At 48.2% G+C, this 15456-nt stretch overlaps 2 protein-coding genes across 3 annotated transcripts in view; one reads left to right on the top strand and one right to left on the bottom strand.

Moving 5' to 3' along the window:
* The window catches only part of LOC306917038 (cyclin-T2-like), a 46744-nt gene that overhangs the window by 3814 nt on the left and 27474 nt on the right, over nucleotides 1-15456 (top strand). The gene's annotated exons all lie outside the window — the stretch shown is intronic.
* LOC306917040 (transmembrane protein 163a) overlaps nucleotides 1-15456 on the bottom strand; it is a 48646-nt gene that overhangs the window by 22772 nt on the left and 10418 nt on the right. The window contains exons 3-4 of the mRNA XM_079495160.1: nucleotides 2562-2605; nucleotides 710-801 (exon numbers count right to left, since the gene is read on the bottom strand). Coding sequence (XP_079351286.1) covers nucleotides 710-801; nucleotides 2562-2605 — 136 coding nt within the window. The remainder of the gene's footprint in view (nucleotides 1-709; nucleotides 802-2561; nucleotides 2606-15456) is intronic.

The following is a 15456-nucleotide window of genomic DNA, read 5'->3' as shown; positions in this document are numbered from 1 at the left end:
TTGCTTTTATTTATACACTTTGTTTGCCCTCATAATATTGTGGACAATATACGGTGACATCACAACAACATGTATTATATTGCCTATACAGGCAATCAAACTCCCCAGGATTGCATTGTCAATGCCTGTGAGCAAATTCAGATTGATTGCTCCAGCCACTGAGGAGAAGGAGAAAGTGTTGCACAATGTCTAACATCTCTCTATCTGGAACATATCCGCGTGTCCCCTGTGTCCCCCTCGTTATGCGATGCTCAGCCAATGGCACACCTTCCAGCCGGTCACAGCACCAATTTTAGCGCCATATATATAGGCATTTTTCGGCGCCTCAAATTCGGTGCCAATTATGTCCTCCAATTTTGAGGATTACTAAAATGGCCCCTCCCTTTCTTCTGCCCTCCTCAATTTCGGCACAGAATGGCAGACCTCCCATTCAATTACAACGGCCCCTCCCTTTATACTGGCGTCCTCACTTTTGCGTCCTCAAATTTGAGGCGCAGAATGGAAGACCACTCGCATGTAATCTGATAGGGGGCCCAGACAGACAGACAGACAGACAGACAGACTCACATGTAATCTGATAGGGGGCCCAGATAGACAGACAGAGAGACAGACAGACAGACAGACAGAGAGACAGACAGACTCACATGTACTCTGATAGGGGGCCCAGACAGACAGACAGACAGACAGACAGACAGACAGACAGACTCACATGTACTCTCGGTGGGCTGAGTGCACAGCAGCAGCGTTGCTGTAGCGCCACAGGACGATGATGGAGGACAACACGTCCAGAGTGGCGTCAAACTGCAGAGACAACAGGGACAGGGAGGACAGGTTAATGTCTCCTCCAGCAACCAGTAGCAGTACAGGAGTAGACTATATTGGAGATGTACTGATAGCTTCTCTTTCCTTCCCCATGCCGACCGGTTCCAATAATGACTCAATACTGAGTCCCGATCCAATACCAGTGAGTCATTTAACCCATTTAGGCCTGACCTCGAAATTTAAAAAAAATCTTCTAAATCCTCCAGTTTTCTGAAATAAATATTTTCACGATTTTTCAAAAATAGCAGACCTACAAGCTCGTGCCACTCGGTGGCGCGCTATGAGCTTGTAGATCTGCTATTTTTCAATAGCTAAATTATAACATAATGTTTAACCCATTTTGACCTGAGATCAGATTCTAAAAATGTCTTCTACATCCTGACAGTTTTCTGAAAAAGCTATGTTTCTATGTCAGTCGTTCTTCGATTTTTTAACATGATGCTTGCTAACACCAAAAGGGGTCCAGGGACCGTCATAGTACTCTAAATGTTCGTCAGAAGTAGCAAAAATGCGATTTACAGTAGATCTGCAATTTTTACTACTTTTGAATAAGTTGAAAGTGAAAATTAAAGTTATGTATGTCTGTGGGTTTTTAAAAATAAATAAATAAACAAACAAGGCACAATACACTAGACTACAGTACACTATGATAGACTATAGATAGGAGATTACAAGAAACTACCTTAAACTATGATAGACTATATAGGACATTACAATAGACTAGACTCAAGTATACTATGATAGTCCAAATGTTTACCTGATACCAATACTTACTTTTATCTCAAGTCAATGTTTCATTCCCGACTTGTAACTTGAGTATTTCTACCTTGCAGTATTCAACCCATTTTGGGCGGGAACCCCTTTTGGTGTTAGCATTATGTTATGCTTTAGCTATTGAAAAATAGCAGATCTACAAGGTCTGCTATTTTTTTTTAAATCGAAGAACGACTGACATAGAAACATAGCTTTTTCAGAAAACTGTCAGGATGTAGAAGACATTTTTAGAATCTGATCTCAGGTCAAAATGGGTTCAAACATTTGAGTACTTTTCCCCACCGCTATGAAGGTTTAGCGAGATGTTGTGTGACAGTGTGTACACTGACGTTGAAGGTTTGCATGCAGACATATGAGTACTTCCAAATGCTATTTGCAGGCAGATGACTGCCTATATGCCTGACTGCAGGCAGATGACTGCCTATATGCCTGACTGCCTATATGCAGATGACTACCTATATGCCTGACTGCCTATATGCCTGACTGCCTATATGCAGATGACTGCCTATATGCCTGACTGCAGGCAGATGACTGCCTATATGCCTGACTGCAGGCAGATGACTGCCTATATGCCTGACTGCCTATATGCCTGACTGCAGGCAGATGACTGCCTATATGCCTGACTGCAGGCAGATGACTGCCTATATGCCTGACTGCAGGCAGATGACTGCCTATATGCCTGACTGCCTATATGCCTGACTGCAGGCAGATGACTGCCTATATGCAGATGACTGCCTATATGCCTGACTGCAGGCAGATGACTGCCTATATGCCTGACTGCAGGCAGATGACTGCCTATATGCCTGACTGCAGGCAGATGACTGCCTATATGCCTGACTGCAGGCAGATGACTGCCTATATGCCTGACTGCAGGCAGATGACTGCCTATATGCCTGACTGCCTGCCTAAATGTGTGTGGGAGGGAGCCTTCATATGTTTAGTGAGAAGCTTGACAGAGTACTTACTGCAAATCCAAAAGCTGAAGCGCTGTGCCGCATGATCGAAACGGCTGCAAGAAGGAAAGAGAGAGAAGGAGAGAAATTAGATGTCTTATTGATGATAGCCGTATGAACTCACAGTTATGGATGATGTATGTTGTGTCATCATCGGGAGGCTGTGTGTTGTGTCTTATTATCACATTATAGCAGCATCGTGCTGTGCATGTGCTCCTTTCATAAATCCTTCCATAAAACCTTCCTCAAATGCTTCCCGGGGTGACCTGGCCTTAGCTTAGTGCAGTGGTTCCCACACCTTTTCATGTCAAGCACCCCCAAATTGACACTAATTAGCCCCGCGGACCCCCATTTGAAGAGATATGCCAGGGACCCCCATAAGAGAAGATTTTTACGGCTCTAGCAGAGACTTTCAACCCATTTAATTTCAAGGACCCCCAGTTTGACATGCATTCGTCTACGGACTCCCATTTAATGGCATTTCTATCTCTGGGACCCCCAATTTAGATTGTAAAAATCAATGTTAATTTAGCTCTGAGTGTACAAATGGAACCAAATATTTGTACACTCTCAGAGTTACAGACCCATAAGGGTCCACTTGCTTACAAACTATCAATTAGCTGGAACTCCCCCAAGGACCCCTGGGGGTCCCCGGACCCCACTTCGGGAACCACTGGCTCAGTGGGTAGCAGGAAGGCAGTATGGTCATCAGAAGGTCAATGGTTCGAACGCCACGTTGTGGAGCAAGACCCTGTAATGGTTGCTGTCAGGTGGAGATCTCGTATCTCCATATTTCAACTTTTTGACGTTTTTCCATTTTATTAATGGAACACAAAACAAAAGCAGTTTGCAGATCTATAAGCACACAGCAACGCCTCCGTGAGGTTGTGAGCTTTTAGATCGGCTATTTTTGTACTATTTTAAATATAGAATTTAATAATAGAAAATGAACCATTTTGGACATGCAAGGTTTCCACCCGACATCGATGCTAGTGCTACACTTTGTTGACCCGCGTAGACCCAATGGAGCTATACTGGTAGACACCCTACTTTTCCCCCTCTGTACCAAATCTCTATGCCGGACATAGTCAAACTACACTGAGTACACGCTGAATGTTCACCCCCCCCCAGAATAAGAATGCTATAGGTTTAATGTAGTTACCCCATTTTGACCTGAGATCAGATTCTAAAAATGTCTTCTACATCCCGACAGTTTTCTGAAAAAGCTATGTTTCTATGTCAGTCGTTCATCGATTTTTCAAAAATAGCAGACCTACAAGCTCGTAGCGCGCCACTCGGTGGCGCGCTATGAGCTTGTAGATCTGCTATTTTTCAATAGCTAAAGCATAACGTAATGCTAACACCAAAAGGGGTTCCCGCCCAAAATGGTTTAATGTAGTTAACTGAATTAAGTGTACCTTCCTGTCTGTCTGTCTGTCGGGCTGCTCCCACGTACCGTACTGTAGACCCTTTGGTTCCCAAACCTTTTCATGTCAAATTGTCAAGGACCCCCAAAATGATACTCATTAGCCTGCGGACCTCCCATTTGAAAAGATATGCCAAGGACGCCCATAAGAGAAGATCTTTACAGCTCTAGGGACCCTGGTTTGACCTGAACTAGGCTACGGCCCCCTATTTAATGGCATTTCTATCTCTGGGACCCCCCATTTATATTGTAAAATCAATGTTAATTTAACTCTTAGAGTACAAATGGAATCAAATGGACCCGTTACCCGTTAGGGTCCATTTGGTTCCATTTGTACTCTCTCAGAGTTACAGACCCATGAGGGTCACAAGAGTTAAACCTAACCATGTCAGGAGTAATCACATTCACGTACACTGGGCAATGTGGGCATACACGTATATCGGGAATCACATTCGACAGCTATTTGAGGACATGAAACAGTTACACAATGCTTCTGCTACTCCTTTCTGTTGTTGAGGTAGTCTGTGGGTTTCAACTGGGCAGGGGTGAGCAGCGAGTGACATGGAGGTAGTCTGTGGATAGTCTGTGGCAGGGGGTGAGCAGAGAGTGACATGGAGGTAGTCTGTGGATAGTCTGTGGCAGGGGGTGAGCAGCGAGTGACATGGAGGTAGTCTGTGGATAGTCTGTGGCAGGGGGTGAGCAGCGAGTGACATGGAGGTAGTCTGTGGATAGTCTGTGGCAGGGGGTGAGCAGAGAGTGACATGGAGGTAGTCTGTGGATAGTCTGTGGCAGGGGTGAGCAGAGAGTGACATGGAGGTAGTCTGTGGATAGTCTGTGGCAGGGGGTGAGCAGAGAGTGACATGGAGGTAGTCTGTGGATAGTCTGTGGCAGGGGGTGAGCAGAGAGTGACATGGAGGTAGTCTGTGGATAGTCTGTGGCAGGGGGTGAGCAGAGAGTGACATGGAGGTAGTCTGTGGCAGGGGTGAGCAGCGAGTGACATGGAGGTAGTCTGTGGATAGTCTGTGGCAGGGGTGAGTAGCCAGTGACATGCTCCAGGGGTGAGCAGCGAGTGACATGCTCCATTAATGTCCGACTGTGAGAGTTGGTGGCTGAGAGCTGATCAAGTCACACGTCAAGGATGTGTCTTTGAACTGGGCCCACATGATCACATGATGAAGGTTCAATAGAGTGTATGCGCATGCTTAAAGTGAATGGCACATCGAGTGGCAAAGCAACAGGCAAAGTGAGTTTAACATCGTTTAATGTTGTTTAATGCAATCAGATATTACTTTTCTGTGTGGATTTATGGGCTGTCAAGGCCAGAAAGTAGTTTTTTGCCACTCAGTAGGCGTTCCTGCATAACTTCCTGGTTTGATGATGATGTCACACGCATACCCTCTATACTGTTTAGTGTCCAGCATAGCAGTGGTGTCTGTTAAGAAATGACACAGATGAGAGACTGAGACTTTTAGGCTTGAAACAACCCATATAATGGTGTAATGTGGTCCAGAAACCACATACCAATACTAACAAGAGACTGCACTCAACAGAGCACATACAGTACCTCCGTGCAAATGATCAAGCTACGGTATGCCGGTTCCACATGTCGGATAGTCGGATAGTTCAGCACTGTGTTTGTTCAGTGGCCGGAAAGGAGCTCTCAGTCACCCCCCCGTTTTTCTCGATTGGCCACAATAATGTGGGTTTGCCTCTCGTGTATGTGTGTAATAATGTGGGTTTGCCAGCCTCTCGTGTATGTGTGCTCCACACACAAGATGCAATGGTTGCTACTTGAAGCCGTACTGAAGTTAACAGCCGTTGTTGTGGAAGCCACGCGATGCGATCATGCGACGCATTGTGAACTTGTAGATCGGCTTTTTTCAAAATGGCCAAAATGTATATAGGGTTGACGTTAGTGGTTAATGTATGTTTTCTAATCAAAATTTAAATCTCCAAAGTAACTAACTAGTAACTAAAGTTTTAAAATAATTGTAGTGGAGTAAAAGTACAAATATCGGCTCTGAGATGTAGCGGAGTAGAAGTAAAAGTATTGGAATTTGAAAATACTCAAGTAAAGTGCAAATACCTCACAATGGTACTTACTGTAAGTACAGTACTTAAGTAAATGTACTTAGCTACTTTACCCCACTGCCCTAAATCAAAGGGAGTGAAACATACTTGAAGTGAAATATATACCAACAAAAGCTGTTTGTTTGTTTGACTTTATCCTTAAAGGCTATATTTGCTGACACCAATGAGACATCCGCCCCATGCGGCCTGGCTATCCCCCCTCCTCTCTCTTTCATCCTCCCTGTCTGCCTGTCCGTTCTGTTGAGGGTGCACTCACTCACTTTAGCTATTGAAAAATAGCAGATCTACAAGCTCATAGCGTGCCACCGAGTGGCGCAAGTTCGTAGCGCGCCACCGAGTGGCGCGCTACGAACTTGTAGGTCTGCTATTTTTGAAAAATCTGATCTCCTCTCTCTTTCATCCTCCCTGTCTGCCTGTCCGTTCTGTTGAGGGTGTACTGGGTGGGAGAGAGAGGAGGGTGTACTGGGTGGGAGAGAGAGGAGGGTGTACTGGGTGGGAGAGAGAGGAGGGTGCACTGGGTGGGAGAGAGAGGAGGGTGTACTGGGTGGGAGAGAGAGGAGGGTGCACTGGGTGGGAGAGAGAGGAGGGTGCACTGGGTGGGAGAGAGAGGAGGGTGCACTGGGTGGGAGAGAGAGGAGGGTGCACTGGGTGGGAGAGAGAGGAGGGTGCACTGGGTGGGGGAGAGAGGAGGGTGCACTGGGTGGGAGAGAGAGACGGACTGGGTGGGAGAGAGAGACGGACTGGGTGGGAGAGAGAGACGGACTGGGTGGGAGAGAGAGGAGGGTGCACTGGGTGGGAGAGAGAGGAGGGTGCACTGGGTGGGAGAGAGAGGAGGGTGCACTGGGTGGGAGAGAGAGAGACGGACTGGGTGGGAGAGAGAGGAGGGTGCACTGGGTGGGAGAGAGAGACGGACTGGGTGGGAGAGAGAGAGACGGACTGGGTGGGAGAGAGAGGAGGGTGCACTGGGTGGGAGAGAGAGAGACGGACTGGGTGGGAGAGAGAGGAGGGTGCACTGGGTGGGAGAGAGAGACGGACTGGGTGGGAGAGAGAGGAGGGTGCACTGGGTGGGAGAGAGAGAGACGGACTGGGTGGGAGAGAGAGGAGGGTGCACTGGGTGGGAGAGAGAGAGACGGACTGGGTGGGAGAGAGAGGAGGGTGCACTGGGTGGGAGAGAGAGACGGACTGGGTGGGAGAGAGAGGAGGGTGCACTGGGTGGGAGAGAGAGAGACGGACTGGGTGGGAGAGAGAGGAGGGTGCACTGGGTGGGAGAGAGAGACGGACTGGGTGGGAGAGAGAGGAGGGTGCACTGGGTGGGAGAGAGAGACGGACTGGGTGGGAGAGAGAGAGACGGACTGGGTGGGAGAGAGAGGAGGGTGCACTGGGTGGGAGAGAGAGAGACGGACTGGGTGGGAGAGAGAGGAGGGTGCACTGGGTGGGAGAGAGAGACGGACTGGGTGGGAGAGAGAGGAGGGTGCACTGGGTGGGAGAGAGAGAGACGGACTGGGTGGGAGAGAGAGGAGGGTGCACTGGGTGGGAGAGAGAGAGACGGACTGGGTGGGAGAGAGAGGAGGGTGCACTGGGTGGGAGAGAGAGACGGACTGGGTGGGAGAGAGAGGAGGGTGCACTGGGTGGGAGAGAGAGAGACGGACTGGGTGGGAGAGAGAGGAGGGTGCACTGGGTGGGAGAGAGAGAGACGGACTGGGTGGGAGAGAGAGGAGGGTGCACTGGGTGGGAGAGAGAGAGACGGACTAGGTGGGAGAGAGAGGAGGGTGCACTGGGTGGGAGAGAGAGACGGACTGGGTGGGAGAGAGAGGAGGGTGCACTGGGTGGGAGAGAGAGAGACGGACTGGGTGGGAGAGAGAGGAGGGTGCACTGGGTGGGAGAGAGAGACGGACTGGGTGGGAGAGAGAGGAGGGTGCACTGGGTGGGAGAGAGAGACGGACTGGGTGGGAGAGAGAGGAGGGTGCACTGGGTGGGAGAGAGAGAGACGGACTGGGTGGGAGAGAGAGGAGGGTGCACTGGGTGGGAGAGAGAGACGGACTGGGTGGGAGAGAGAGGAGGGTGCACTGGGTGGGAGAGAGAGAGACGGACTGGGTGGGAGAGAGAGGAGGGTGCACTGGGTGGGAGAGAGAGAGACGGACTGGGTGGGAGAGAGAGGAGGGTGCACTGGGTGGGAGAGAGAGAGACGGACTGGGTGGGAGAGAGAGGAGGGTGCACTGGGTGGGAGAGAGAGACGGACTGGGTGGGAGAGAGAGGAGGGTGCACTGGGTGGGAGAGAGAGAGACGGACTGGGTGGGAGAGAGAGGAGGGTGCACTGGGTGGGAGAGAGAGACGGACTGGGTGGGAGAGAGAGGAGGGTGCACTGGGTGGGAGAGAGAGACGGACTGGGTGGGAGAGAGAGGAGGGTGCACTGGGTGGGAGAGAGAGACGGACTGGGTGGGAGAGAGAGGAGGGTGCACTGGGTGGGAGAGAGAGGAGGGTGCACTGGGTGGGAGAGAGAGACGGACTGGGTGGGAGAGAGAGAGAGACGGACGGACAGATAAAGGAAGGAAAGAGAAGGGACCCTCTCCCCTTTCTCATGCACCACTTCCTCGGGTTTATTTTTAGACCTGACAGACTCTTTGGGGAGCAGTGCTCTGCTCACACCAGCTTTTAGAGACAACAGCCCTGAATTCATTAATAAGAAATGGACTGCATATCTCTCTCTCTCTCTCTCTCTCTCTCTCTCTCTCTCTCTCTCTCTCCCCCCCCCTGCCATCTGTGAGCATTTGCATGTCTCTCACCTCTCTCCCCCGTTTCTTTCATTATATATATGTACCAACAGAACAATTCTAAAATCGTGATACTGCTTCTCTCCCCCTCCCCTCCCCCCGTTTGTCTTTATCAACTCCCTCCCTCTCCTCGTCCTTTTTCCTGATCCCTCTTTCCGTCTCCCTCGCTGCCTTTATTGTTTGATCTGTATTCAGTGAGCGTTCACCGTTGAGGTATCCACTTCACTGCCGCTGCCTCGAACAACTGATATAGAAACCTCAAGCACCACAGAAGAAAGTGTAGTCTGCGATCAGCCCCGTTCAATCATTTATCATTCAGTGTGCATTTTATTTCACATCTACGGATACATTTTCGACGACTTCGACCCCACTGACACCATTCTGGGGCGTGAACATTCTGCAAAAGCCACTGTTGTGAGATTGTAGATCGGCTGTTTCCACTGAAGAGACGCCAAATCTCGAGTGTCAAGTCCTGGGGGACCCCAGCCATCTACGTATGCAGTGTATGGTTTAAGTAGCTAGGTTATTATATGTACCAGGCAGCACAGTTAATCCCTCATTCCCTTTCTATAATATCAAACCTGTAGCAAAGTCAGTGAGACAATACGTCTCTCTCTTTCGGTGTCGTCTAGTTCCCTCACCCTCCCTCTCTCTGCAGTTCTCTCCCTGGTTACATGTGAACCACATCAAAGAATTCTACCTTCCCTCCGTCGTTGCGTCTAGATACTAGATACTAGAAACATAATAGGCTTTCTGTGGTTAAAAGTTATTTAATGACCGCATTTCCCCCGTGTTGACCAATACAATTTTAACTAATTTCTTCATATTTTCGTCGCTACTTGCTGCATGACATCCTCTGTTGCAGGCAGCACTATACAGTGAAAACACATCCAGTTTGGATTTTGTCATTGGACTTTTTGAGTGGTGTAAACCACTCCTACAACTGGCTTTGTTAGTCTGTCTGTCTGTCTGTCTGTCTGTCTGTCTGTCTGTCTGTCTGTGCAGAAAAAACGAGCATGGTTGCTATGTTCACCCTGTTCACCCGGGTGTGATTTCATTACGTCAGACATGATTTCATTACGTCAGACAGGCTATATAAGACCTTACACCACTCAGTTCACACGTGTGTGATTTTTTTATTTTTAAGGGGCGCTAGCCCCGTCTAAAAACAGCTTTTGTCCCCACACGTCTCAAGATTGGTCATTGACGGTCAGAGAATTCCGGTCAAATGTCAGCTAAATTTTGTCTCCGCCCGTCTCAAGTTTTGCCATTGACGATGAAGGGAAAATGAACGTTATATGTAAACAAGCAAATCAGCTAACCCCAATCACAGGCAACAGGCATTCTGATTGGCCAGTATGAAATTATTTTTTTATTATTCTCCCCACTGGCTGTTTTTCATGGTCTGATAGAGCTTTTGATACACCGACTATAACCGTGTGTGACACAGCTCATGAGTCATGGTGTATTTCAAGATCTGATTTGAAAAGCTTTTTTTCTCCCTATATTGTCTGTCTGGAGACAATGCAGTGACACACTTTAGTAGGTAAATGGTAAATGGTGCATTTATATAGCGCCTTTATCCAAGGCGCTTTACATAGATTGTGCATTACATTCACCCATTCACACACACATTCATACACCGATTGCGGCGGAAGCCATGCAAGGTACCAACCAGCACATCGGGAGCAATTTGGGGTTCAGTGTCTTGCCCAAGGACACTTCAACATGTAGACAGGAGGAGCCGGGATTCGAACCGCCGACCCATGGATCATTGGACGACCTGCTCTACCTCCTGAGCCACAGTCGTTAGTTACAGTGGGCTATAAGAGCTGAGATGAGCATGATTTTCACTGTAAATACTGGTACACAAAAGCATTGTTGTTCATATCTAGCTGTGTTCTGTTTGCTGAATTATGTTTCATACTGGTGGTCTTTCATGAAATCGGTCTACTCACTATGAATACTGATGAATACACTATCGGTGGGGCGTTCACCACCAGTCATGGTGGCCTGTACCTAGGGCTGTGTAATGTTGGTTTTACACTGCGTAGTATTGGCTCTACCTTCCTCCATTGCTTTTGCATTAGGCTACGTAAGGGGCAGAATGTGAAAAAGAAGAATAAACCCGCACACTCATCTATCCATCCATTCATCCATCTTCAACCGCTTATCCGTAGTCGGGTCGCGGGGGCAACAGCTCCACCAGAGTGCTCCAGACTTCCCTCTCCAGAGCAACATTAGTGACTTCCTCCTGGGGGATTCCGAGACGTTCCCAGGCCAGTGAGTCGATGTGTTTCCTCCAACTGCGCCTCGGTCTGCCCTGGGGTCTCCCTAGGGAGCTTCTCTGCCGTGCATCGAGAACCTCCCTAGGGAGGCGCCCGAGAGGCATCCTAACCAGATGCCCGAACCACCTCAGCTGACTCCTTTCCAGGCGAAGGAGCAGCGGTTCTACTCAGAGTCTCTCTCGTGTGACTGAACTTCTCACCCTATCTCTAAGGGAGATGCCAGCCGTCGAAGAAAACTCATTTCGGCCGCTTGAATTCGCGACCTTATTCTTTCGGTCATGACCCACACTTCATGACCATAGGTGAGAGTAGGAACGAAGATTGCTCGGTAGACAGAGAGCTTTGCCTTCTGGCTCAACTCTCTTTTCGTCACAACAGTGCACTCATCTACTCCAATATAATTTATTGACGACGTTTCGAGTCAAGGCTCTTCATCTGGTCAAACGAAACGTCTTCAATAAATTATATTGGAGCAGATGAGTGTGTGCATTCTTTTCTTTTTCTTATGTCACTTTCCAACCCAGCACCTTAACTAAGTGATGTGCGTATTCTATTAGGTTTTTGAGTGGTGCTAGCCACTCCTATAGACAGCAATGTGTGTCCCTGGCTGTGCCCCTGGGCACGAAGATAGCATATTTTCACCACCAAGTGTCACTGTTGTGCAGCCTAGCACACCACCAAGTCTCACTGTTGTGCAGCCTAACACACAGACACAGACACACACACACACACAGAGGCCAGGGAGGAGAGCTTGTACAGTACAGTACAGTACAGTACAGTACAGTACAGTACAGTACAGTACAGTACAGTACAGTACAGTACAGTACAGTACAGTACAGTACAGTACAGTACAGTACAGTACAGTACAGTACAGCACCACTCACTTCAGACAGGTCAGATTTTTTTTGTAAGAGGCGAATGATGTGTGGCATGAATGCATCAACCCGACCAGGAGGACGAGCCCTACCTCCCTTCGTCTGTCTGGATGTGATGACATTGTTCCTGGGTTGTGTAAATAGCATGGGGCAATCCCCCTGGTATGTCAGGCAGGCCCATGACATTTACATAAACAGTGGTGCCACTGCCTACTGCTTTAAATTGGATTTGCAGTTGTACTTGAAAACTGATGGGCCGCTGTGCCATTTTCCCTAACCATTCTATGGTATTTTACAGTATTGTTCATTAGTTGAAGTGGGTTCCAAAATTACATCATCGCTCTCCGTGGTGCTGAACTCTTAGTAGAAGTGAACGTCCGTTTGTTTTAACTTTTAACTAATCAAAACTGCATTAAATAAAATGAATAGCATGTAACTAACCATAACTCAAATGGCCTACATGTTTTGTGATCATGTCCCAAAGGCTTTGAAAGAAAGTAATGCTTGTAAGGCCTGCAGTAGCAGGCGATGTAACATCAAGCTTTAATGGGTTATTATTTAGCATGATAATGCAATAGTATAGCCTAGTATAGTGCTTTTGTCCACCACATGGGACTGTATAATATAGCATAGTGGTGGTTTTGGGGGTAGGGGCCACCTAGTCATGCACTCTGCCATCAATGCATTGAAAGGGACAAAAGCATGTTTAATCACAGCATCAATGCTCCAGTAGACACGTCTAAAGTCAAAGTCAAAGTCATACGATTTGTCACACACGTTACCGCAGTGAAATTTGTTCTCCGCATTTGACCCATCTCTTGGAGCGGTTGAGCCGCAGCCAAGGAGCGGTGAGCTGCAGCGTGCGCCGCGCTCGGGAATCATTTGATTAGTAGATTTGACCCCCAATCCAACCCTTTGATGCCAAGCAGGGAGGCATTGGGTCCCATTTTTACAGTCTTTGGTATGACCCGAACCCCGACCTCCCAGTTTCAGGGCGGACACTCTAACCACAGGGCCACTGTCTGGTCTACTGACCTACCAAGATCTCAGTAGACTGCATTCTGTGCGGACAACGCGTGTTGTCAACTGACTACGTGGCCGGTTAAAACAGAGGTTAGGGGACTTACGTGGCTGGTTAAGTTAAGGTTAGAGTTAGGGTTAGACAACGCACGTCACCGCTGTCAAAACCGTAGCTGTGATGAAGGCAGAATGCAGTCTACTGAATTTCTCCAACATGTCACAATATAACGTTTCGCGCTGGAGACGGGTTGCGGTAGGTTAGTAGACACGTCCACTAAACGTGATTTTTGTCCGTTTCAATGCATTGATGGCAGAGCCCGGTCCAGAGCCCGGGCAGAGGCCTTTTTGGGGTTCTGGACAACCGTGGGTCCGACCGACTCGACACCGGGCACTGCACTCCCTGTGGTGGTGTGGAACACGTGTCGAATTTGAAGTCGGTGGGTCAAACGGTTCTCGAATTACGTGGATTACAGACATACACACAGAGACTGCATTTATAGTTAGATAACATTTTTGTATTTTTTAAATTAATATCTGATTTGATATTTTTTTTAGTATTTAGAAGGCGTTTTTAGAATGAGTCTCAGTCTCAGTAAATGGATTAAGTTGTTCTAGCCTGAAGAAATCTGACAGGGGGGGGGGGGGGGGGGGTTAACCAATTTTGGGCGGGAACCCCTTTTGGTGTTAGCATTATGTTATGCTTTAGCTATTGAAAAATAGCAGATCTACAAGCTCATAGCGCGCCACCGAGTGGCGCGCTACGAGCTTGTAGGTCTGCTATTTTTGAAAAATCGAAGAACGACTGACATAGAAACATAGCTTTTTCAGAAAACTGTCAGGATGTAGAAGACATTTTTAGAATCTGATCTCAGGCCAAAATGGGTTAACCAGGCTAAAAGTTGTTCGGCCACTGATGGCATGTTGCACCACTGGTGTGAGATGAGGTGGCAGGAGATGACTGTGAAGAGCCCCATGTGTGTCAAACACACACACACGCACGCACGCACACACGCCACACACACACACACATCTGCTCCCAGCTCTGATCGCTGCCAACAGAATGCAATTATAAATAGGCGATGACAGCTTGCAGAATTAAAAGTAAATATCAGCAGCGGGATAGCTAACTAAATAGCTGTATGTTGGTGTGTTGTTCTTTGATGGGGAACCGTCACACATCGTGAGTGTTTGAGAGTATAGTCCACATGCCAGGCTTTCATCTTCTGTTTACACAAGGACTTCAATACCTCACACGGTTGTGAGAATATGCAGGCACACACGCACACATGCACACACAGAGAGAGAGACACACACACACACACACACACACACACACACGCACATGCACACACACACGTACCCATGGAGAACTGGATATTTCACTCATAAAGTGGCTTTAGTCACAAGGTTTCAAAACCCAAACTGTTGTCAAATTAATGAAAATAGCTGCTTTGACAAGAATCCAAAGAGGTCTACGGTGTAGTCCACCTCCTTTTCCCCACTCTACACTAAATATATTTCCCCAAGATGGCCGATCTAACTACTGTAGATCTGCTATTTTAGCAGAACGTTCGCCCAAGAAAAGGGACGCTATAGGCTTGTGGATATTTAATAGAGAAATGGCTATATACTTTTAGCCCCTTTTGTGACGGGGATAAAAAAAAAATTATGGCAATGTCAGTCTTTCTATAAATCCGTCCATCCACCACTTTGGTCCCAAACAACATTATCTAAAAACCTACAGACTGGACTGGCATGTCAAAACTATATATAGACGGAGTGACATGCACCTGTCTGTCTCTGAGTGACATGCACCTGTCTGTCTCTGAGTGACATGCACCTGTCTGTCTCTGGAGTGACATGCACCTGTCTGTCTCTGGAGTGACATGCACCTGTCTGTCTCTGAGTGACATGCACCTGTCTGTCTCTGAGTGACATGCACCTGTCTGTCTCTGGAGTGACATGCACCTGTCTGTCTCTGGAGTGACATGCACCTGTCTGTCTCTGAGTGACATGCACCTGTCTGTCTCTGAGTGACATGCACCTGTCTGTCTCTCAGTGACATGCACCTGTCTGTCTCTCAGTGACATGCACCTGTCTGTCTCTCAGTGACATGCACCTGTCTGTCTCTCAGTGACATGCACCTGTCTGTCTCTCAGTGACATGCACCTGTCTGTCTCTCAGTGACATGCACCTGTCTGTCCCCCCCCCCCCCCCCCCATTGGCTGGCTTTCAAGCCGAGTGCAAATTAGCGTCATGCCGCGGTGCAGTCGTCAAAGGAAGCAGATAATTGGCTCCCAAGGAAGCACCGTGGTGTCGGCGGGGGCAGAGTTCTAACGGAGCGGTGGGCTTTTTCACGTAGGTACACACATTAGGTACACAAACACACTCACTGTGTGCATACTGTATACCAGGTGTTCCCAAAGTGGGGTCCGG

The sequence above is a fragment of the Electrona antarctica genome (genome assembly GCF_951216825.1).
Source record: "Electrona antarctica genome assembly, chromosome: 24".
NCBI lineage: Eukaryota > Metazoa > Chordata > Actinopteri > Myctophiformes > Myctophidae > Electrona > Electrona antarctica.
This window is presented reverse-complemented; position numbering and strand designations above follow the sequence as displayed.